This window comes from Haliotis asinina, chromosome 12 (genome assembly GCF_037392515.1).
Source record: "Haliotis asinina isolate JCU_RB_2024 chromosome 12, JCU_Hal_asi_v2, whole genome shotgun sequence".
NCBI classification, from domain to species: domain Eukaryota; kingdom Metazoa; phylum Mollusca; class Gastropoda; order Lepetellida; family Haliotidae; genus Haliotis; species Haliotis asinina.
The window spans coordinates 4,056,557-4,083,267 of record NC_090291.1 but is presented as its reverse complement, the minus strand read 5'-3'; the positions used below and the strand labels follow the sequence as shown (position 1 = coordinate 4,083,267).

At 39.6% G+C, this 26,711-nt stretch overlaps 1 protein-coding gene across 1 annotated transcript in view; it reads right to left on the bottom strand.

The window, feature by feature from the left end:
• Positions 1 to 20,365, bottom strand: part of LOC137257994 (probable Na(+)/H(+) antiporter nhx-9) — an 83,820-nt gene extending 63,455 nt beyond the window's left edge. The window contains exons 1-2 of the mRNA XM_067795521.1: positions 20,152 to 20,365; positions 12,823 to 13,289 (exon numbers count right to left, since the gene is read on the bottom strand). Of these exons, the coding sequence (XP_067651622.1) occupies positions 12,823 to 13,289; positions 20,152 to 20,365 (681 nt within the window). The remainder of the gene's footprint in view (positions 1 to 12,822; positions 13,290 to 20,151) is intronic.
• Between the last annotated feature and the right edge of the window lie 6,346 nt (positions 20,366 to 26,711).

Genomic DNA, 26,711 nt, shown 5'->3' with positions numbered 1-26,711 from the left:
GGGGTAATAGTAGCAAGAGCTAATGACCCAACCAAAGCCTTATTTAGTAAATAAGGCTTTGTAGAGACATTTCTTGAAAGTGGTCCAGAACTATCATTCCCTATACTACTAGGTGCTTACAAATATTTGGGCCAATGCTCCAGCATATTGTGGCCAAGGTGTTTACAAATATTTGGGCCAATGCTCCAGCATATTGTGGCCAAGGTGCTTACAAATATTTGGGCCAATGCTCCAGCATACTTTGGACAAGGTGCTTACAAATATTTGGGCCAATGCTCCAGCATATTGTGGCCAAGGTGTTTACAAATATTTGGGCCAATGCTCCAGCATAATTTGGCCAAGGTGTTTACATAAATTTGGGCCAATGCTCCAGCATACTTTGGACAAGGTGCTTACAAATATTTGGGCCAATGCTCCAGCATAATTTGGCCAAGGCGTTTACAAATATTTGGGCCAATGCTCCAGCATATTGTGGCCATGGTGTTTACAAATATTTGGGCCAATGCTCCAGCATACTTTGGACAAGGTGCTTACAAATATTTGGGCCTATGCTCCAGCATATTGTGACCAAGGTGCTTACAAATATTTGGGCCAATGCTCCAGCATACTTTGGACAAGTTGCTTACAAATATTTGGGCCAATGCTCCAGCATACTTTGGACAAGGTGCTTACAAATATTTGGGCCAATGCTCCAGCATATTGTGGCCAAGGTGCTTACAAATATTTGGGCCAATGCTCCAGCATAATTTGGCCAAGGTGTTTACAAATATTTGGGCCAATGCTCCAGCATACTTTGGACAAGGTGCTTACAAATATTTGGGCCAATGCTCCAGCATAATTTGGCCAAGGCGTTTACAAATATTTGGGCCAATGCTCCAGCATATTGTGGCCATGGTGTTTACAAATATTTGGGCCAATGCTCCAGCATACTTTGGACAAGGTGCTTACAAATATTTGGGCCAATGCTCCAGCATACTTTGGACAAGTTGCTTACAAATATTTGGGCCAATGCTCCAGCATACTTTGGACAAGGTGCTTACAAATATTTGGGCCAATGCTCCAGCATATTGTGGCCAAGGTGTTTACAAATATTTGGGCCAATGCTCCAGCATAATTTGGCCAAGGTGTTTACAAAAATTTGGGCCAATGCTCCAGCATATTGTGGCCATGGTGTTTACAAATATTTGGGCCAATGCTCCAGCATACTTTGGACAAGGTGCTTACAAATATTTGGGCCAATGCTCCAGCATAATTTGGCCAAGGCGTTTACAAATATTTGGGCCAATGCTCCAGCATATTGTGGCCATGGTGTTTACAAATATTTGGGCCAATGCTCCAGCATACTTTGGACAAGGTGCTTACAAATATTTGGGCCAATGCTCCAGCATATTGTGACCAAGGTGCTTACAAATATTTGGGCCAATGCTCCAGCATACTTTGGACAAGGTGCTTACAAATATTTGGGCCTATGCTCCAGCATATTGTGGCCAAGGTGTTTACAAATATTTGGGCCAATGCTCCAGCATAATTTGGCCAAGGTGTTTACAAAAATTTGGGCCAATGCTCCAGCATACTTTGGACAAGGTGCTTACAAATATTTGGGCCAATGCTCCAGCATAATTTGGCCAAGGCGTTTACAAATATTTGGGCCAATGCTCCAGCATATTGTGGCCATGGTGTTTACAAATATTTGGGCCAATGCTCCAGCATACTTTGGACAAGGTGCTTACAAATATTTGGGCCAATGCTCCAGCATACTTTGGACAAGGTGCTTACAAATATTTGGGCCAATGCTCCAGCATATTGTGACCAAGGTGCTTACAAATATTTGGGCCAATGCTCCAGCATAATTTGGCCAAGGTGTTTACAAATATTTGGGCCAATGCTCCAGCATACTTTGGACAAGGTGTTTACAAATATTTGGGCCAATGCTCCAGCATAATTTGGCCAAGGCGTTTACAAATATTTGGGCCAATGCTCCAGCATATTGTGGCCATGGTGTTTACAAATATTTGGGCCAATGCTCCAGCATACTTTGGACAAGGTGCTTACAAATATTTGGGCCAATGCTCCAGCATATTGTGGCCAAGGTGTTTACAAATATTTGGGCCAATGCTCCAGCATACTTTGGACAAGTTGCTTACAAATATTTGGGCCAATGCTCCAGCATACTTTGGACAAGGTGCTTACAAATATTTGGGCCTATGCTCCAGCATATTGTGGCCAAGGTGTTTACAAATATTTGGGCCAATGCTCCAGCATAATTTGGCCAAGGCGTTTACAAATATTTGGGCCTATGCTCCAGCATATTGTGGCCAAGGTGTTTACAAATATTTGGGCCAATGCTCCAGCATAATTTGGCCAAGGTGTTTACAAATATTTGGGCCAATGCTCCAGCATACTTTGGACAAGGTGCTTACAAATATTTGGGCCAATGCTCCAGCATACTTTGGACAAGGTGCTTACAAATATTTGGGCCAATGCTCCAGCATATTGTGGCCAAGGTGTTTACAAATATTTGGGCCAATGCTCCAGTATATTGTGGCCAAGGCTCCTTCATTTTTCATGCGAGGTTCCTGCTTGTTTGGACCAAAAGCTCAAGCATGTGTGCTAAGGTTTGTGCTCCAGTCGGCAAAGGTTTGCACATGTTTTAAGTTGGAGTGTGAACTAATGAATCATGTGTGACATGTCAGTGACCCAGGGCCTTGCATGCACTCTTCTTATCGCCAGCCTCACTGGTGACCTGCTTTATCATGTGCTCACTGAAGCTGCAGCCAAATTACCAGATCAACAGTCAGTGGTAATGGAGATGAAAAATACCATACATTCATTTTTCAGTAATCTCCATCTCTCAAATGAATATGTTGAAATATGAATACAAATAATGCTTTTTAAAGTGAGTGAGTCTATTTTCACACCAATTTTTTAACAAGAAGGGTTAATTCATTTTCTGTATTTTTATCATTCATTTTTTCTTACTTAACAAAACCAGTTTACAGTCAGGGAATCACAATATAAATTTGTGAAACTCACACATCACATGAGAAAACAACCAGTGATGATCTAGGGTAGAATAGGCCTTCAGCAACCCATGCTTGCCAAAAAAGGCAACTATGGTTGTCGTATCAGATGACTAATGGGATCTGGTGGTCAGGCTGGTTGGTTGGTCAGGTTGGTTGACACATGTGATCAGTTCCCAGTTGCACAGATCAGTGTTCATATTGTTGATCACTGGATTGTGACTGGTCCAGACTCGCGTATTTACAGACTGCTGCAATATAGCTGGCATATAGTTGAGTGCGGTGTAAAACTAAACTCACTCAGTCACTCACATGAGTAAACAGAACATGTTTTATTACGAGATTTACTTGCACAATGCTTTACAGATTTAATTGTTGATACTCTCTTTCCGATGACTGACCACAACAAGAAGAATGAAGATTAGTAGATCTGCATAGATACTGGCATTTCCTTTTCTCGTCATACTTACGGATATCGGCTGAAAAAATACTACAAACAGTTCTTATTGTATGTATGCTTGTTGTTTTTAAATGAAGAGATTCCCCTCTAGCACTTGAGCTCGATGAAAAACATGGTCCTCTGCCGCTGACTTTTCAAGGTGTCTCCCATTCTCGCAGCATAACGAGAAAGTAACGTTATTAAGTGTAAGGAAGGGGAATCCTGTCGGAAAGGGCGGGGAAAAGTTACAATTTTTCCAAGTTGGTAAAAACGCATGAATATTTATTAAATTGCAACATTTTGATAATTCACAGACTTGGGCCACTTCCTAGTTACTGGTCAATGATGTAAACAACCCCTAGGTATCATGCATCAGCGATCTCATCAGAAAATGTGTTTAGGAGACAGCTCTATACATGGAACATGCCATTTTGATGCAGATTTTAAGGGTCAAGTTACAACCTTGGCATATCTATGAGACCAGTAATATACAGTAATATAGGTGTGAACGTATAATGGTGACTCTCTTTAAACCACCAGGGCCTCCTTTCACAAAGCACTATGGTGAGCATACATCACTAAGGTAACCTTAGTGCAACATTAAAGACTGAAAGTTAAGGACAACTTAAGCAAAGGTTGCAACATGAAAGGAGACCATGACTATTGCCACGCACATAATGTCACAGTCTTGCAGTGCTCTGATCCCAGTACAAGTTTCATCTTCACAAGAGACTCTTTCACCGAGGAAAAATTGACTTTCATATATTCAGTGTTAAAGATTAACACTGCTTCACTACTCACCACATTCTGAATGTTTTCATGATAAAGAATTCTCAAGTGTGATCCTGGATTTTGTCATACACAGACATTCTACATGCATTTCTAAAGACCAAAAACTATGTTGCTTTTACTCAACCTATCCTCTGTCAATGTTTTGTCCTCATCTTTGTCAGTATATTGCTCATCTTAATCACGAGATAGTTTACTGATGGCCTCAGATATATTGACAACTGGTGGAGAATCCAGGTAGGTTGTGTACAAACACTTGGTTACAAATGACATGGTGAACAAGTATACATGGACGAGGTGAGCAGAGTTCCTGCTCAACCCCAGGACACATCATACGAGGGGTCATGATCCTACACAGAGTCGGAAGAAGTAGACTGCTTGACAATATGGATGTGAGAATATATTCAGTTCTCCACAACACAACAGGCAAAGACTCAACGATAGACAGATGGAGAAACAATAGCACTTCCTTGGAAAAGTTGATGTGATGAGACATAGTCACGGTTCATGACCAATAATACTGTCATATGCAGTAATTAATGAAGGTGACAGAGGTCACAGTGCGAGTGGCTGACAAGACAATGTACAATGCGGAAGTGATAGAGATTAAGCACGCAGGTTACCATGACAACAATCACAATCATTGAAGTGACCTAACCCCACTCCTTCCCCCACCATAAATTGTCAATTGGAAAATTAATGAAAGGGAAGGTCATTCGTGGCTTCAGATGAAGCTAAATGTCAACAAAAACATGACGAGTCAACCTCTCATATTATCTTGGTTTGTAGCTGTCACTGTGACCTTGAAAATTACATGAAGGTCGCCAAAATTGACTGGACCCTGCGCATTCTTAGATAAAGGTTTGTGTTATATCTGAAGAACATCCAGTGAATGGTTCTTGAGATATCTCACTGACAAACTTAACATGCAGGTTGACATGCTGAAACCATCAAAGTGTCACTATGACCACCAAACTCTGCTAAGATTGACTGGGTCCTGGGTCCGACATTACCCTGACCTTGACATGAAGGTCAGAGTTGCCAAACCTCACTGTGACTTTTTGCATACTGTGATGAACCAAGAACATTGGTGGCACAGCAGGCTAAGGCAATTAGTTGTGAGAGTAGTTTGAATCTTGAACATGTTGAAGGTTGACCTATAATGAGCACCTTTTTTGTCTGTGGGAATATCCAACGGGTAGACTTCTATAACTGGACTGTTATGGGCTTTAACATAATTGAATTGGTTTACCATAAAAACAAGTCTGCCTCACAGTCCCAGAACCTGCTTTCTTTCCATTGACTCAGTGAAGTACTATACTCTCATGTGACCTTGATTCATGGATCAAATCATATTTTAAATGCACAATTACATGTGAAAATGTTGTTGCTAATGGTATCTTCTTCAGTTGACGTTTTGTAAAAATATAATTTCCTGTTAGTGGCATTAGTGATCTTGGGTTATTTATCTCTGTGCTGGACAATTACATTTCATGTATGTAGTAACATGTAATGGAGAGATTTGGAACGTGTTTGTCAGATATGTGTACATCAAAAGTACTGCTTCGTGACATCATGTGAGACGTAATGCACAAAACAGCATGATAATTACAGTGATTCAGATTAATCAAGATTATTCATGAAATTAGGTTACAGTTCTGTAACCCTAAATGAAGAAAGTCTTGATGTTTCACAAGTTCCAGATCTCCTCCTTCACTGGGGTTCCTTTTCAGTTAAAATGTGTTCACTTGTTGTTTTCAGTATTTTCAGTTATTTAGCATTAATCAGTGCTAATCAAGCAACACAATCATTACTGAAAAAAGCCTATTTCTAAAAGATGCTTTATAGATTCTGCGGACCTTAAATATAACGAAAAAGATGAAAGGTAAAAAAAATCATGAAAACTTGAAAGCACTATTTTGCACAAGTTACATGTAGACATAAACATTTCTTATAATCAATCAATATATTCTTGAAATGTGAAACATAAGAAATAAATATTTTCCAACATATTCAGATTGCCCTTCATTATTCATGCTGTGTGGCTGAATCACACTGTTGCTGATTCTGAAACAAGGGCAAGGCTCTGTCTTTCACTACACCAGCCTAGGATCAATATTCTTTGGGTTCAGAGTCTTGACATGACATACTTGTATATGCTTACTGAACAATTGTGTAATGAATCTCCATGTAAGTATATCGGGCACTCTGCAAACTGGCTGTATCATGAATAATTCAAAAAGTATCCAGGGTACCCTACTGCTTCAGTTTGAAAGAGATTGAGGCTAAATAAAGAATTTTTAAAAATATTGTTGTCAGAGGTACAATAAGACTGTATGAAAAATTATTAGACTCAGTTCATAGGCCAGTTACTTTCAGAGATGCGGTCATCTAAGCAACACTAGAAAGTCAAGGGCAAATGAAGGTGAAAAGTAGTAACAATGAAAACTTTAAATGTTCGCAAAGGTATTTGATGAACATGTTGGTACAAACCAAGATTTCAAAACGATACAAACAGATACAGCGGAGTAACTGGCAAAAATGACATTTTTATTATGCACACCCCATTGCAGTAGCCATGTTCCATATAGGACTGGAAATCTGTGAGAACTGCTTACAGAAACAATGACTAGTGTCATTCTTGCAAAATATCACAAACCAGAAATTGTAGTGTCAGGGGAGATCTAAAAGTTGCAAAATATTGATGACAGATGGACACCATGACAACTTCACTTCAGACAGGTCGAAACACAACATGATAAATAAGGGAATGAAAGTTGACCTTCAGTATACCAACTCACTGGCATCACATATTCATGACCACAGACTCCCACTGAAACAAAGGGCAACAATTGTGCACAACGAGACATAGCTCCTCTCAACATGTGGTGTGGGCAACTGAACACAGTCCTAACCAAAGCTGAAACATTTTTGTCCAGGTGAGCTATCCACATCAGGCATGATGTATTCCTGAAAGAGTACATGAGCTAGGTTGCATTAACCACAGGCCAAAATCGACACTGATTTATCACTATCACGAGTGAAATTACCAAGATTTGGTTTGCATTTTGTTGTACCTCCTTTTCTGACCAAGCCCTAAGACGTCACAAATTGACATCTTTATCAGTTCTAATTTAAAATACTTATGAAACGCTTTCCGCTGACATGCCCAGTTTACTTAACACTACCAAGGAGGTGTTCACCATGCTGGTACATAGTGAAAACACTACACCAGATAAACACACTGCATTTCGGTGACACAAGAAGGACACCTATAGACCTGACCTTGCTATGGTACAGAGTTACTGACTTCGTATTTTCACACAACCTCTTGGAAGTTGGTGTGGTGGGGTGAAATAGTGATTAAAGGGTTAACACATGATGCTGATGATCTCTGTTCAACTACCCACATGGGTACAAAGGCTGAAGCCCTTTCCAAAGTCCTGGACCTTGATATTGATGGAATATTGATGAAAGGCATCTAAAACCTCATTCGCTTACTATTTGAAGGTTGAAGGACATTATTCAGTTCTGGTTACTTAATACAGCCTCGATAGTATCACCCTCTCACACTCACTCACTCTCTATTCGAACTTGAAATGACCTTTTTCAGTTGTTGTTATTTAACTCCGCCCTCAACAATGATTTCACTACATCTCAATGAAAGTGATTTGTAAACAATCAAGAGTTGACCTGACAAGCCAGTGACTTAAACATCAAGAGAGTCAATATCCACATTTGGGATACATGTCAACAAGTCTGCAAGCCAGACCACATGATCCCGGTGGTGGTCTTTAAGTGCTGACAATTACGGGTTGCTGATATGCATGTTTGAAAGGAAATGGGTACAATGAGTTGTTTGAAGGAAACACTAAAAATAGCCTCTAAATATATGGGACCAGAAAACACTCAAACATTTGTTTTCTAAAAGCAGAACGCTATATTTGCATTAGAGACAAGCACTCTTCATTAAAATCTGATCTGTTGCCCTGATACAGTGCTGCTCTATTTTGATAAGGATATGACACAAAGATCAGACAGAAGAAGGAACACACTTTTGCACACAAAGAAGATGGCAAAGTCATCAATCTACCCCACAATGGCAAAATACTCCTCATTGATAAGTGAATTATTTATGACTATGTCAAACGTTTGAGCATGTACATACCAGTGAACGAAGGATTTTAGTTTTATGCCACACTCAGCAATATTCCATCTATATGGCAGTGGTCTGTAAATGGTAGAATCCAACTGTAGAAGGAGAGTATTGTATTGTCTCCAGACAAGAACACTACCACGAATTCAGTCCAGATCAAATTTGTTGCCATGGAAATGCAAAAAAACAGCCATAATCCAAACCTATCGAAAGGCACCAGTTCACCACCAAACATGTCTATGTGCCATGTTTCTAAAGAAATACTGAACAGATTTCAAGTTTTGCTCCCAAAATACAAATCTGCACAGACCAATGGAGTGCAACTTAATTTTGCACTGGATAAATAGAACTAATCTGTTTTCTGCTTGAGCAATATTTTTTCATAACACATACTTTGGCAGCCTTGATTTGATATGAAATAATTACATATGTCACTGTGATAAAATCCACACTGACAATTACTGAAAATACAATAGTCTTGTCAACATATTTGTATTGTGATCATACCTTTGATCAACTGATCATCATGAAATATTTTTCTAATTCACAGTAGCATCATGATTTATCATAAAAGGCCTAATTCATAAAACACTGGTGGCTGTAATTATCTGACACTGTCCTCATGTGTTTCATTTTTTCACCTGTGTCAATAAACATCCATGCAGCAGCACGGATTCTGCTTTGTGCAATAATTAGGTGCGCAGTACATTGTGTTTATAACTAGTGACATGCATGAAAAGTACATCTAAATGAGTTTTTGTGTTAAAAACCAAAAAGTTAAAAATGTGTGAATTTCTAAAATACAAGTTCAAGAAGTGACTGTTCAACTGCACAACTTTACAGTTCAGATTCTAAAAAAACAATCCTCAGCAGTCTTGTATTTCAGAAATATATGTCCAAAAAATACATTTAAACATTCTAAAAAATGATGAGACATAATACCAAACAAAACATATTTACCTGTGTCTCTTACTTAGTTTTTGTTCCTTAAACAAATTTTTATTTCACACAAAATACAGTTTATGTAAATCTAGTTATACATGACTCGATTTTAAGGGTAAACAGTTTATTGAGTTCTAATATTTTTTGTCTTTGTGGGACTTAAATGAGATGTAAAAAAATATCAGAATTATTACCCCTTTAAAAACTACTGTAAATAACAGAACAACAATCATCATGTTATGTGTTTCCTTTTCTCCCTTGGTGTGAGGCACTTCTTTCATTCAGACATGATAAATTGGACTGGGGTACTCATACATGGCATCTGATCATGAAAAATACATTCATACATAATTCATTTAAAGCTAAATAATAGTTCAATATTTCACTGATTTTTAAGAATGTTGTATCATATTTGAAACGGTCAGCTCATGAAACACAAACCTCTCAATAACCTAGAATCTGCTGTTCACAAAGTACTTACTTTCAGAGACAACATTATTCCCAGCATTGTCAAAACACTGTCTTCCTACAAGTGATTCACTGAAACACTGCCATAGTCACCAAGCCCCAGTGGGAGCCCTAGGGAACTGGACACCACCAAGCATAGTCAAACACCCCCAGAATAGCATGTGCTCTTAGGCAGGAGACTGTTTTCTATAAACAACTCTAGTTAGAGAGGATAAACATGCTCCCTGATATAAACAGTTGATTGGAAAATACTATTTCAGAATCTCTGGTTCACATGAAGCTTTGAGGAAAACAGATTCAGAATGGGACGAATCCCCTAAGGGATAAAAAGAGAATGTTATTATTGTATCTACGGCAACTCAAATCACTAAAAATAGTTAAACAGCCAATAATAACAGGATCTAGAGGATTTCTTATCATCCTCATGTGTTCCTCTGCACTCATAGCATTTACCTGTCAGTAATTCAGCAGTCTACACCCACATGATCTTTGTATTCATAGTAATAACCTGTCAGTAATTAAGCAGTCTACACCCACATGATCTTTGTATTCATAGTAATAACCTGTCAGTAATTAAGCAATCTACACCCACATGATCTTTGTATTCATAGTAATAACCTGTCAGTAATTAAGCAATCTACACCCACATGATCTTTGTATTCATAGTAATAACCTGTCAGTAATTAAGCAGTCTACACCCACATGATCTTTGTATTCATAGTAATAACCTGTCAGTAATTAAGCAGTCTATACCCACATGATCTTTGTATTCATAGTAATAACCTGTCAGTAATTAGGTGATCTACACCCACATGATCTTTGTATTCATAGTAATAATCTGTCAGTAATTCAGCAATCTACACCCACATGATCTTTGTATTTTCAACACAAAGATTTGTACTCCTGGTAAAATATACAGGTCAGTCTCAATATGACATCAGAAATTAAAGTACTGCAGATTATTCTGAGACATTTGATTGTCTTACCAAGCAATTTGCTTACCATCTGTTTCCACACATACATTGCCACTTTACTGAATACTGTTTCTTCAATGGTTGTCTAAATCAGATGGGTAAGGCATACCTCTTGGTCACTGATCACCTTTATTTTACAGCTCATGTCTGTTCCTCATTTAATCAGCAGTATTTGAAGTTAGCGATGAACATACCTATTTATTCACAGCATGCATAACAATTTTATGTTTTGAAAGTCAAATCTTAATCTGTTTAACATTTGACTTACAAAACATGAAAATTGGTGTGTGATATTGCAAATTCAAATAGGATTAGAGACAGGTAAACCTGAAAGACTTACATGAGCTAATCAAACTATCTAATTCTTGTTCAGATTCATGCTTTTCAAAGACCATTATAAATTATTTATTGGTTTCCTGTGCTTTAAAAGGCAGGCTTAATTACCATGAAGCGCCTGCAGCCTTGGATATAATAATGATAATAATACCAATATGTTAGGCATTTATAGAGTGCCTTAATTCAGAAAACTGTTCAAAGGCACTTAGTCGTAGTCTTGAACATGAAGGGTTTCAGGTCAGATGTGAAACTTGTGATGTTGGTATTGTCACATAAGTAGGCTGGAAGCTTCTTCCACCACACAGGTCCTGCTTTGCAGAATGATCAGAACGTGTAACAGTGACAGTAACTGTGTGGACATAGATTGTAATGTCGTGGTTGGCTGATAGGGGATGATGAGCTCTTGGATGTATTCTGGAACAGGCCATTTAGCTGATTCAGCATATACAGGTCCGTCTCCTATTCTTGCAAGTTTCATATTCTTGTGGTAAACATGTTTTCTGCCAAGATCACAGATGCGCAATACTCAGCGGTTGTTTACATCACTGACCAGTAACTGGGAAGTGGCCCAAGTCTACAAATGATCCAGATTTTGCAATGCAACGAATTTGGGTAAGTTTTTACCAACTTGGACAGATCTTAACCTTTTCCCGCCCTTTCCAACAGGATTCCTCTTCCTTACACTTCATAAAGTTACTTCTTCCTTATGCTGCGAGAACAGGAGTGCCTTATAAGTCAGTGGCAGATGACCTTGTTTTTCATCAAACTCAAGAGTGGTAATACAATGGATGGATCAAGCAGATGACAGATGCAGATTTTAGAAGTCTCTTCATTTAAAAACAACAAACATTCATGAGATAAGAACTGTTTGCATGAATTTTTTCAGCCAATATCTGAAAGTACAGCGAGAATAGTAAACACCAATATATCAGTTCTTACTTTGATAATACTGGCATTAGTGTCAAAGAACATCATAAGGTATTTAATATGAAACCTCCATTTAAACAAACATCTATTTATCAGTGCAAAGCTTTCAGTGGATACTGAAAATTATTGGTTATGGCTCCCAATATTCCATATACCAGTAAGAGTTGAAGCTCTTTCAAAAGAGATCATCCTTCACTGCCATAGTGGGTAAATAAGCATCAGCCAGTAGTCAATATCAGTGAATGTGCAGTGGTTTAAATTATCCTGAGTGAGTGAGTGAGTGAGTGAGTGAGTGAGTGAGTGAGTGAGTGAGTGAGTGAGTGAGTGAGTGAGTGAGTGAGTGAGTGAGTGAGTGAGTGAGTGAGTGAGTGAGTGAGTGAGTGAGTGAGTGAGTGAGTGAGTGAGTATTTTATGATGCAATTAGCAATATTCCAGCTCACAGGAGGATACCAAAAATGACATTCAGACATTGTACCCATGTCATTCTTTTGAACCGAGGCCTTCTGATTGATTCAACCATTAGGCTACCCTATGAGTGAGTGAAACAGTTTGACTAAAATAAAGGCAGAAAACAAGTCAAATTTCAGATAAGGATATTGTACATGGTAAGTGAGTGCATGACTGAGCAGCATTATCATGGTGAAGAAAATCAATGTACCCATTAAGGAATGGAACTTGGGTCCTTGGTATGACATGCAAACACTTTAAACTGTTTAAGCACCAGAGGATCCTACTGCCTAAGTCATCAAATCTTATAAAAAGGCTACCTACCACTGTGACTCCATCATTGAGAAGGGACTCTCCAAACACGATGATGTACAGCATCTCATTGACATGAATCTCCTCAAACACAGCCAGCACTGCAACAGGGTCCACTGCAGAGATCAGTGCACTGAATACGAAGCAGTGGAGCATACTGATTGGCCGCTTGATCCATCCAGCAGCTGAACAACCCCACAATGCAACACCAATTGCCACAGTGTTCCATAGTGTGTTGACGATGGCCAAAAGAAGGATGGTGCCAAGGTTGTTGAAGAATGCCCTGTTAGGCATGTGGTAGCCAGCATCATATATTATTGGAGGCAGAATGAAGAGGAAGAACGTGTTGGCATTGAGGACATACTGTGAAGTGGATGCTGCATGGCTGTAATGGAGCGTCACCCCGACACAGATGCCCAAGGTTATGAGCAGACAACTCTCAGGGAACAGCGAGGACAGGCGATCATACAAGTGGAACCCTAGAAGAAAAGTACAAACAGTAATACACATTATCATGGGCACATAACTCTCAAAGCATAGTGGGGAAGGGCAGTTAACTCTTGATGAACAGATCACAATTATTATGGGTGCATAACTCTTAAAGCATTAGGATGAAGGGCAGGTAAGTGTCTAGAAGCAGAGAGGACAGATGGCATACAACTCCCTGGGTACATTGGAAGGAGGATGGAAAACTCTCTGGAGAGACATACATACAATAGCAGTATCAGTATTTGCTTGTCTTTCCTCTACAACCTCTTTCATATACATCTGATTCAAATGATTACTGACCCTTATTGCCTGATTATTGGCTGACATGCCACTGTAAATCAGGAAATCACTGCTTACTAATTGTCATCTTCCATGTTTTTTTAAATAAATTCATTAAAGACACAGGGAGACAATAGGGTTGAATAATATACAGATTTTGAAGTTGGCATATTTCATCAAATATTAACCAATAACATTTAGTTTTGAAACCTATTATCAGTCTTCCAATGTCTAATAACAGAGAGGGGCTTGGGGTAGTCCAATGGTTAAAGTGTTCGCTCGTCACATGGAAGATGCAGTTCAATTCCCCACATGGATACAATGTGTGAATCCCATTTATTATGTCCCTTCCCTTTCCCTGTGATATTGCTGAAATATTGCTGGAATGTTGCTAAAGGTGGTGTAAAACCATATTCACCCTCGTAGTAAGAACAGTTAAGAAGGGCAGATAACTCACAGTCACAGGGTACTGAGAGAAAACACTGAATCACACTAGAAGCAAATTGAGAAAATGTTTTACTTTGTTCAAAACTTTGACTTTTTACTTTTTTAAACTTATTTTTCCTAAATTCAGGTGTTTTCACAAGGAAATAGAGTCACACATGGTTCAAGCTCTCTAACATTTGTCTAAGAGCCAGTACATTAGATATGCCTACAACAGATTCACTGAGAAATGTTAGCTCCAGTATTCAACTGTCATTACTGCAAACCTAATATCAGTTTCTATGCTGGTCTAAATAAATCCCTGTCATAGCCATGTTTTTGTCTGCAAAGGACAAAAGAGTTAATAAAAACAGTAATAAAAATATTTTCCTGCTCCCTGAAACACTGATGACTGAATTCTGACTGCATTGCTCACCCAATGACAACTACATTGTTGATATTGTAACATTGTCTACATATTTGAAAGGTACTTCATGATAAAAAATTATATGTCATGTCTGGACTTTGGCACTGATACTGATGCATTGTGTAAACATGCTAAGAAAAATCCCAGCTATAAGTAAAGATACAGGTAATCAACAGGTAGGTCATGATGTATTTCCTAAAACCGGAGAGATATTATATCTGAGCTCCATTCAATGAAATGTAACCTATTTTCAAGCTTAGGTAATAACTTTCTTGCACCTGCAGCTCGAGAAAGGATTTACATATGCAGCTTGCGGTTAGATATTGATAATGTGGGGCATCATTTCAACAAACATATACTGCATCTGATAAGATCATTTCATTTTCATAAAACTTCACACAGTCATTCAATAACACTGTTTGTGTGTCATCACATGTCCGGAAAAGTTGCTCATCATCCTGTTTCTCAAAAGATGTCTGTGTTCTTTGAACTTCAAACTATTAATATTCACTGGGTTCAAGTTGGTACAAATATGAGGCTGCATTGTTTCAGGTTTCACAAATGCATAAATCGATCGATGAACATGATGCCGTCTTGATAAGGTCAGTAAGCATTAACCTTAACATTCAAAAGAATAAAAAACCCTAATAATGATCAGGAAATAAACCAACTATTTTGAAAATCAGAGACATGTTTTACTGAATTGTTGGGTCCTCTCAAATATTTCTAAAAATATAGTATCATTTCATTGTGAAATGTGTAAAAAGTTAGGGCAAAAAATTATTGTGACTGGATTGTGAGCAGGGTTTACTATTTACAGCTTTTTTACATAAAAGAATATGTGGTAGTTAATTCACCAACAATAGTAGAGGCTATTTCACTAAATTCCTTATCGCTGAAATCTATCTTGTGAAATTGCTCATGTGGAAAATTCAAAAGTCTGCATCAAAATGTTGTTATTATCTGCCATCATTGTGGTCAAACAGAGGCAGTTTTCACAATAAGATTTTTTGAAGCAGCCTTAAAATCAGATGAGCATAAATTAAGAATTGATGTCGTCTGATTTTTCTGAACAACAAATTAGACTGTAAAATGTTCTTGATTCTGGTAGGATTTTTGCTACTTTTTCTTACTTTATTAATAGGAAAAGAACACTCCTATCAAGGTAGAACTTGTTGCCATGGAAATGCAAAAAAATATTTTATTCAGAAATCCTAACCTACCAAAAGGCACCAGTAAACCACCAGACCACCTATGTGTCAAGTGTTATCTGAGGGTGTCCGGGTGTTGTACCCTTTTCCTGGGCATCTGAGGGTGTCCGGGTGTTGTACCCTTCTCCCTAGGCATCTGAGGGTGTCCGGGTATTGTACCCTTCTCCCTAGGCATCTGAGGGTGTCCGGGTGTTGTACCCTTTTCCCTAGGCAATCTGTCCATCCACTCTTGTTCCACTGACATTGTGAACGGTTTTAAAGCTCTGCTTCAGAAAAGAGCACAACCACCAATTTCAGTCAAAGTTGTGGTCATGACACACTGCTGTGGGAATAAAATTCACACACTGCTGTTACCACCAAAAGGATTACACCTAGGATTCAAAGTCGTTTGGAAGATCTGCTCCTGACAAAATGACATTCTCATCATCAGTCATTATAAGTCACAGCCTAAGTCATGTTTCCATGGAAACTGCAAACAGTAAAATTCATATCTAGGTATGACCCCCAAAACACACATCTAGGGATCATGCTTGACATGAGTCCAAAGTTTGGTTAAGCTATCATGAATAGTTTAGGAGTTATGATTTGGACAGAGTAAGAATGATGCATGGACAGACAGACGAACAGACTTCATTTCTATATACTCCATAAATTCATTGCTTCGGGGGATATAAAATATATATTTTTTCCAGAAATACTTCTTACCATATTGCCGCTCAAAATTAAATCATACTACTAATACCTAAACATATACTGTACATATCTTGGCATTTTGACACACTCTTGTTGTTACTGGGAAATGTGGCATAAACAAAACAACAGACATGTCCAACTGAAATATGCAAGAATATCTGGCATCACAACTGTGAAATTATCATCGAATGATGCATGTCAATGCACAAACTTATATAAAGCATCATGGTAAACATATAATATAATACATAATCTAAATTCTTACACCCTCACAAATTCAAAATTAATTCAAGTTTAGAATACGAGAATTACATATTAATGTTCATCTTAGATTATTCATAATAATAAAATAAAACACAAACAGAACACCATATGTTTCCAACCTGAATAATGATGGTCATATGAGAGCATGCAAATTTATATGAAGGGGCTGGTGCATCACTTTTAGCAATATTCCAGCAATATCCCAGCAAGGGACGCCAATAATAGGCTTCACACATTGTACCCATGTGGGGAATCAAACCTGGATTTTGGCATCACAAACAAGATCTTTTTACCACTTAGGCTACCCAACAAGTTTTGGACACCAAAAATGAGCTTCACACAACGTACCCAGTGGGAATCAACCCGGGCCTTTGATGTGACAAGTGAATGTTTAACCATTAAGCCACCCCACTGCCCCTGTCTTATCAGGTTATTGGGCTGTTCTGTCAAGAAGGATATTACATTTCAAAGATATATTAGGTTATTGGAACATTAGATTATACTGGTCCAGTTGATATATGCATCAGCAGGTCACTAAGTCATACCACCCATTCAACTGGGACACTCTGGGTGACTGGAACAGGCTTCTTGGCACCAACCCCAGACCTGTTTCAACCTGTAATTCCATGAAGGTCCGACATAGAACAGGCCTTCAAACACCCATGCTTGCTGCTTATGCTTGTCATAAGCAGCAACTAGTGGGATCAGGTGGTCAGGCTTGCTGACTTGGTTGACACATATATGCTATTGATCACTAGATTGTCTGGTTCAGACTTGATTATTTACAGACTGCTGCCATATAGCTGGAATATTGCAGAGTGGGGTGTAAAACTAAACTCACTCACCTGCAATATGGTACAATACAGTCTATCTCTAGAGTACATGACATTTACATTGGCTTAATTATTTAACAAACTACTCCAAAAATGAGGACACATGCCAGCTTGTTCTGTGATAATTATTTAAAAAATATAATATTTAAGGAATACCTTATATATTTCTGAATTTGTTTGTTTTTAGCTCACATTTTAGCATCTGAGGAATTGAACTTGTGTCTTTGGTGGGACAAGTAAACACTTAACCACTTGGCTACCCCACCAACCAATTTATGTCTACATAAATATGATAAAAGTTTTATTTCTAACAAACTGCAATGACATCTACATCAATATAATTTCAACATATTTATATAATATGCTGTTTTCCAATCCCAGATGGTTGTTCAATACATATTGTGTTATGCATCATACAGTATATCGTATGCTTATATTGCGTTTTCTGACCTAGCAGTGTGTTTGTATGTATCATAACAAGCTTAACTAATTAAAAACTTTGTCACTGCCTCTTGTACATAATTTAGTCTGAAACAAGGCAAGCCAGTGACTGATAACCATAGCAACACTCCACCACCAGGGAATGATGACATGCAACCAACCAGATCATGGGACCTACCCAACATGCAACAAAGCCCTGGGGACCAACCAGATTATGGGACCTAACCAACATGCAACAGAGCCCTGGGGACCAACCAGATCATGGGACCTACCCAACATGCAACAAAGCCCTGGGGACCAACCAGATTATGGGACCTACCCAACATGCAACAAAGCCCTGGGGACCAACCAGATTATGGGACCTAACCAACATGCAACAGAGCCCTGGGGACGAACCAGGTCACGGGACCTACCCAACATGCAACAGAACCCTGGGGACCAACCAGATCACGGGACCTACCCAACATGCAACAGAGCCCTGGGGACCAACCAGGTCATGGCCCTAACCAACATGCAACAGAGCCCTGGGGACCAACCAGATCACGGGACCTAACCTACATGCAACAGAGCCATGGGGACCAACCAGATCAAGGGACCTACCGAACATGCAACAGAGCCCTGAGGACCAACCAGATCATGGGACCTAACCAACATGCCAGCAACCAGGTCATGAGACCTGATCAACATGCAACAGAGCCCTGGGGACCAACCAGGTCACGGGCCTAACCAACATGCAGCAGAGCCCTGGGGACCAACCAGGTCACGGGCCAAACCAACATGCAAAAGAGCCCTGGGGAGCAGCCAAGGTCACTGAACCTAACCAACATGCAACGGAGCGAAATGTTAATTTGTAAAATTGGAAAATAAATGAAACAGATAGTTACATTTTTTTTCAAAACACTTAAGTTTTTTAAACTGTCTATACCTTAAATACATATTATCAAAGCGAGCATAGTAATTCTACATTTTGCAAAGTAATAATTCATACACATTTTATTTATTCCTACGAAGGGAATATAAGCAGTATTGACCGAGTGCTAGCTCTAATCCAGCATGGAGTCACATATGGTTGCTGGGATATACACAGTATATGTATCTGTCCATACAGATTATCATATTGCCTGATGTTGGACTGATTCAGGGGATGAAGGGCTGCAGGTGATTGATTCTTTACTGGAGAATAACAAAAGTGGTGGATGTAGTGTAATACACAAATCAAGACCACTATGTATCTCTCTGGTATTCACAATGTGACACCTTGTAAATTAAACGGCTGTTGCCGAGGGCGATATATTCAATATTGCTGAGTAGTTACCAAACCAAAATTGTCATGCATATGTGTATCTTTTGGGATGCTTACATAGTAAATGTTGCTAAATGTTTGTAACATGTATTTAAATGTATAACTTGTAAACCATCAGCCACATGCACTGATATTCAATCCCAATGGTTCTTCGTACACTAAATTATTTTCACTCTTTTTATTATAAGAGGTAATGGTACATATGAGTGACATGAAAATTACTATTAGGAGATAAACATACCATGTTTGGTTTCAAATCTAATTTAGCTGTTATAATTTCGTTATATACCTCTGATTTTCAAACATTTGATTTTCTCCACTCTACCACAACCACATCAAGATTTACAAAAAATACATACTGTACTGGAAAATTTGTACTGGTTCCTAGTGTGATTATATACCTCTGAATGTCTTCAATTAACAATCACAATCCAGTATTAGTGAAGTTATGGCAGAATACAAATAAATTGGTTTTGCTGAAATATATTCAGTAGTCATCTAATTAGCTTTTAGTAGGATTTAAGTAAGTAGGAAAATAATTTCTGGGCCCAGATTTTCGACGCTCTCTTAGCGCTAAGATAGTTGTAAGTGCCATACATTAACATTAACTTACGATTATTTTATCGATATGAGAGCTTCGAAAATCTAGGCCCTGGACTGTTGGGGAGTTAGGTATCATGGACATTGTAAAACATTTTCTTCTTGGGTGAAATTAATTTTAGAAATAAACGTGTGACTGTTAAGCACCTACAAAAAAGCAAGGACATTTCTTCAGTTGGAACAAGTTAACTACACACGTAAGCAGGTGTGTTTTTTAAACGCCAACATGTATTAATAAATTAACTGACTTGAAACAAATGGGTTCGTAACTTGTGTCGATGCACAGGGTAAACGTAATGGCACATTCAGCCAATCACAACATCTGACAAGTGCTTGTACGACAAATGGTGACACAATAAAAAACATTTTCAAACTTACCCATCTTGGCAACACTAGCCAGTAAGATCCACAAACAGATAACGTAAGGAATCTCAACATGATCAAAATCCCAGTTGACCAAAGGATAGCGTTCCGTTTCGTTCGTTGTACCCTTTTCTCCCTCATCAGCTGATACAGCCGTCAAAACTCCGGGCACTACGGACAAAGCAGAAGCACCGAGAGCCACGGTACAGAGTAATTTGGTTTTCGACATAACTCGTTCTCACATACCCGGGTTTCATTCAATCTGTGGGCAGGCTGTTCTACATGTGATCTTTGACTGCCCCTAAGTTGCGATAACACAAACGATGGTGTCCCCGCGTTAGGTGATGGAACATTTTGTTATCACATGTACGCAAAGCTGTGGCAGCTGACCTCAGGGCAGGTCATTGCGCATGCGTGTTAGGGTAAATCTATTACCTGAAGCAGACGACACACTTTGACAGTTGGCATCGCCTAAGATTAATTTGATCCAATATTTTTGGTTGGAGAACAAGAATAATCCATACAGTGGGTGTTCCTCTGTCTCTATATTGTAACATGAACTATATTTGTGACAGAAACAAAACATAGCCAAATCTGCCAAACATGATATATGTGAGTGAGTTTTAATTAGCGCCGCTTTGGACAGATACAGGTAGAACCTTCACACAGAGTGAATGAGTCAGTAAACGGAGATGCTTATTTTGAGATCATATTTTCAGTGATCAACAATGCATTTCCATAGATACCGATTCATAACTAGAAACGCTGACCACTTTCACGTTCCTTACACGTGAAACAAAACTGCTGTAAACAAACCTTGTGAATTAACCGACTTTGTAATATTGTTCAGTAGTAGCAGGCTTCAGTGCGCTTGTATTTTGTTCTTGGTTGTTTGTTTGTATGTGTGTCTCATCCGTATCCCAGATGCATAGATCGATGCTCATGATGTTGATCACTGGACTGTCTGGCCCAGACTTGATTATTTACATACCGTACTGCTTTAATATTGCAGAGTGCGTCGGTAAACAATCAGCCAACCAATCGTAACTCGGTATAAAACCATACATAAGACATTGTTCAGATGTGTGTTAATTTATCTTATTAATAGTCATAATATTAATATAATAAGTGGCTCTTCGTTTGGTGTTACATATGTCCAAGAGCGTCCGTCGTGGTCACTCTCGGGTGGTAGTTTAGGATGGTGGACAAGAAACAGGGAGGACATGAGTCGGTGTTAGAGATGAAGACAGCAGCAGCCATGTTTTATTACTGTTTGGTCGAAGGATGGTCAAAATGGTAAAATACAGTGGTAAACATGTGACAGAACGCACATCGGGACTGAATGGGCAATGATCCCTATGTGGAGACCCGCTCTGTCACTTACACACATTCAGAAGTCCGACGGCGATTCTTCGTCGTCGACGTAGTCGTAGGTGGGGCGACGGCCTTGGCCGACACCCCGACTACCCGCACAATCCGCCCACTTCTGTCGATGATCTAGACTCCATGGTTGGTCTTGCTGGTTGGTCTCGCTGGATGTTCTCGCTGGATGGTCTCGCTGGATGGTCTCACTTGATGGTCTCTCGACTGACCACATCAGTCAGGTTTTTATACACAGGGCCATTACGCCACATTGTGCAAGGTCACTGGCCCATGCACAAGTACATGCGTAAGATTAGGCGACTTAGAGAGGTGTTAATTGACATGTATTGATAGCGTTTGAGAATTAAGGGTCCTGCCCGGAGAGGGGGGGGGTTGGGGGGGGGGGGGTATGATGAGAGTGGATACACCAAATGTTTGCTGAATACATTACATAGACAAAGGGGGTAGAATTTCGGTGCACCCTGGACTTATGTTGAAATAAATAGATCGTTTGAATAAATGAAGTTTTAAGGAAACTTGTAGAAATGATTTAGTCTATGACACATAGATCAGATGGGGTCGGGTGTTTTATGTCATTGTTCCATCTCCTAGTTTTACCATGAAGTGTGACACTGTAATAGACGCTATCCATTCCTCTCACATATTGTGTTTACGCCCGTAAACAAGTAGTCACATAGATAACAAAAACCTCTTAACAGTTTCAACATCGGGCCAATGTTTGACAGAGTGTCTTTTGTAAACAATACCTTCAACTCGTTCCTCTAGTGTAAGTACTGGTGGACAACAAGGTGTGCGGTAGTTTTACCAATAACTAACGATCACAAACACCTGACCCACTGTAGCTGCTGCTTCGTAACGGGAGCCCACAGGCTACCCCGCGACATTCTGTAACACGGTGGCAGTTGAAGTCTTCTGGGACGGCGGGCTATGTAGCCTATTGGTTAAAGTGTTCGCTCGTCACGTCGAAGACCTGGATTCGATACCCCATTTCTGGTGTCCCCAGTCGTGATGTTGCTGGAGTAATGTCAAGGCTGCGTAAAACCTTTACTCCCTCACTGACCGTTAAAGCGTTCGCTCGTCACACGGAAGGCTGAGGTTCCCCAATGTGTGCAATGTAAGTAGGGCCAATTCCACATATCCTAGCCGAAGTGTTGTTGTGTTAGGTTTTGTTAACGATTCTACTACATATCAATCTATAAATATTATTTTGAATTGTTGAACGGAAGGAACTCTTGCCTAAGCGCCTACTAAAAGACATTTCTTCATTTGAAATATACCCTTTAAAAAAGTAGGTGAACCTGAACTTTGAAGTCTGGTAGAAAGAAAACCCATTGAGGAACATTACAATGACATCCATCTTGTATATGCAGCATCATTTCACGTTATCACCACACGTAAACACAATGGATAGGAAGCACGTGCACAACGTGGGGGCCTACACGTGCAGGGTTGTCATTATGAATCTTGACGTTTTTCAGGCAGGTCGATCAATCACTGTAAATCATTTTTCCGATAATTTTCTTGCATCTGTGCATGGTCAGGGTTTTCAGGGTCAATTCACACACTACTGACTGAAAATTGTAAACCTGAAATTTTCATGTCATACTCCGGTCACCTAACAAGGGGGATAACTGAACGAACAGCTTTGCTTTTGAATTGAATCCATGTGGTGATGCATTCTCAAAACATCCATTATTATTGTATCAACATTGATTCAGTCCCATATATCTCCCAATTTCGGCAATCGTACAGTGAATGTACATTTTCAGTACAGTTTTAAGAGTATATTTGGAATATTGCTTACTCGCTCACACATCCTGTAAAAGGGAAGTTGTGATCTCATATACGCATCCAGAGGGATGATTATGTGTGCGTGCACTTCCCCTTTCTCTTTCTCAAGTGGGTGACTTTCAGCTATCCATGAAGAAAAAACAATTTGTTTATCACCTTGACAAACATATTTTGCTTGGTAAATAACGTCAAGCAAGGCACCCCTGCAATCAAACTAACCAATGAAAACCGGAGTAGCAAATTGAGTTACGTTATGGCTCGGTATGTCGCGTCTTGAGGAGCAGCTTCAGATTAGAGAGGCTTCACAGACTTCCAGTGACGGCAACAGGCAACTGACATGGGCGCCGGTCTTGTGTGATCGCGCATCAGGAAACTAGTAGTCCAGAGACAAAACAACTGACGTGACATCAATGAGGATGCGAGTCTCAGCGTGTTTTGTTTGCATGCTTGTTGTTTAACCCATCTTTAGTAATGTTCCAACACCATGACGACAACCAGACAATCCAGAGATTGACATCATGGTCATCTGTCTACGTAATTGGGTTCGTATAGATTCTGCACGAGTACCTTTCTGATTTTATAGAGTTCCAAATCAAGTAACATTTCAAACAAAACCGTAGAGAATCATCTATTGGGCGATGACTCAGTACTAACACAGTAGTACTACTTTGACAATATCGCCAACGTAAGAGATGTTTGAAAATTGAATATATGATTATGCGAACTGGGAGACAGGCTCTTTTGAGTGATTATTAACTTCTTTTGAGCAGTACACTGTGTATGTAAATCAATAATGTTCGTAGTCATGTGGGATTGCTTCTAACGAGCAATAACGGACCTGGTTCAAATCCTTCACCGAAACAACTGTCAAGGTCTATGGCATCGACGATCTTTGGTTGGAGATTCTCCTCCTAGACAGCAGTTTGTGGCGTGGCGTGGCGTGGCGTGGCGTGGCGTGGCGTGGCGTGGCGTGGCGTGGCGTGGCGTGGCGTGGTATTGTTCCTGATACACTTGCCTCAGGGGTCTCCAGCAACATGGGCCCATTTGATAAAGCTATCGTAATGCCATGACCGTCGTACCACCTATACCGTAACACAGACTTACGACAGTCGTAGTGTTACAATAGCTCAGTGGAACGGAGCCCTGGGCTTATTTACACTGTAATGCACCTTAAATACGACATAACTGCACTCGTCGTAAAGTTATCAAGCATTGTCACTACAGTGACGTAATGCCCCGCCGCAAATATCAAATCATGAAAATGGAAGTGTAGGTCACAATTTAAGAGTTAACGTTAATTTTACTTAAATGTCATCAAAACATAACCATTCAATCTCTGTTGATATCTTGATCTGTAGTTGTACAAAGGCACAGATATTTTCAAGACTCACTTTGACGCGGACATGAATGTCATAGTGTACGAAATATGCAAAAAGAGAAATAAAGAAAGTGCTTGCTGAAAAACATTGAAGGCAAGTCTTGAAAGTCTGTGAAGGAAATACAGTGAACTGTTCTTTAACATGCTGAAATCTTCCAAGTGTCGCCGTGACCTTGACAATTATGTGAAGGGCCTTGCGCCAGCCCTAGAAAAAAGTTCAGTGTTGTGTATGAGGAAATTCCAGTGAACTGGTCTTGAGATAAGTCGCTGACAAGGGTAAAACGTTCAAGTCCCCTTGTGACCTTGAAATGAAGGTCAAGGTCACCAAACCTGACAGGGACATTTAATATATTTGATGAACCCAGGTACCAACTATGAAAAGAATCTAGAGAACGGTTCTTAAGATATTCCAATACGAACGTACGTACGTACGTACGTAATGACGGATATATGCTATATCCCCCGCTTCGCTAATCGCGGCCCTGGGGATAATAATATATATTGACAGGAAGACTATTGTAGATTATCCCTGATTTTGATGCACGCCTTCTTATCCCTACAGCGTAGACTGATGGTGTCAGTCACTGGACTGTCTGGTTCAGACTCTGTTATTTGTAGATGGAACATTTACAGTTTCCACTGATTATTAAGAGATGGTTACAAAATACCGAATTATTTTTTTCAGGAAGTACCCAATCGAGAAATCTTCAACTGTTTTGCTTTATAATTTCATGTATTAGATGGTCTTTTGACGCCGCAAGTCGTGTCTGGAGCAAACAAACCTGCGAATTAGATTATGATCAGTATCGTGCTACGATAACCCGTAATTACCCACATCACTGTGAATGACCACCCCATCCACGTTGTTGACACACGCAGGTGTGTGAGGAGCAATGATTGCTTGCTTGACTTGTGTTGATACAGTTTTGTCCAATACAATCGGGAGCTGTAGTGTGTCACTCAAGGAAGCGATATTTGTGTCGGAAAGTACTGATGTTAGAAAACATGTCGCCATCGAGCATTGTCAAAAATGACCTGTTGGATAGCTGGTTCTGGAAACACTCGTGTTTTACTAAAGGTAGTTATGTTGGGGATCATTACAAAATGTCAGTTCAGGTGATGCAAATACTTACTGAACATGTTTGGTTTGTTTGGGTAGGCTAGTGGTTAAGGCTTTCTTTTGCCAACCCAAAAGACCGGGGTTCAATTCCCCTCATGGGGACAATTTGTGAAGCCCAGTTCTGGTGTTCCTTGATGTAACATTTCTGGAATATTGCTAAGAGCAAAGTCAAACTTCAAACATCATCATCATCATCATTGGTCTGGAGACCAAACATACGAACGGATCGCACAAACGCACCATGTTTCGCAGGTCACCGAGAAGCATGCTTCTTTACTTGCGCGCAGACCACTTGCTCTTGACCACGTGACGTGGGACACTGACGAATCGACCAGTGTTGTGTACATAATTGTTCGAGTAAGGTGACTGTTCGTCACGATTGTATTAGCTTGTCCAGGTAGGATGCAGATAGATAGTTAAATAGAATTAAAAGCTTTCACATTACTTTTATTGTACCCCATTATAAGAGGTTCACGTTTAGTTCCCCACGTTTGTTGTTTAGATTATTTCATCCATTTATAGACAAAAGAGTCAGGTTTAGTTTCCCAAGTTTGCACACTTCTACACATCAGAACTTTTCAGTTCCACCGCGCACATGGTAGCAGAGCGTGATTTTCTGCTACATTTTCGCTAGAACCAATAGAACTAGAACTTATATGACATTTAGATAGATAGAAAGCTTCGACCCAATTATGGCGGAAACTGAAACTGATAGCCAGCCTAGGGCAACAACTTCGGTGACTAAATGTCTGTCGGCGACAGACGAACGCGTCCGTGTGTTCGAGTTAAAAAAAAACAAAAAAAAAAACTAAAAAAGGCAGTCAAATCGAGTTGTACCAAAGCTCGGACTAAACTCATTTCTTTGATAGTGAGTGATGATCAGCCATCACAGAAACAGGTAAG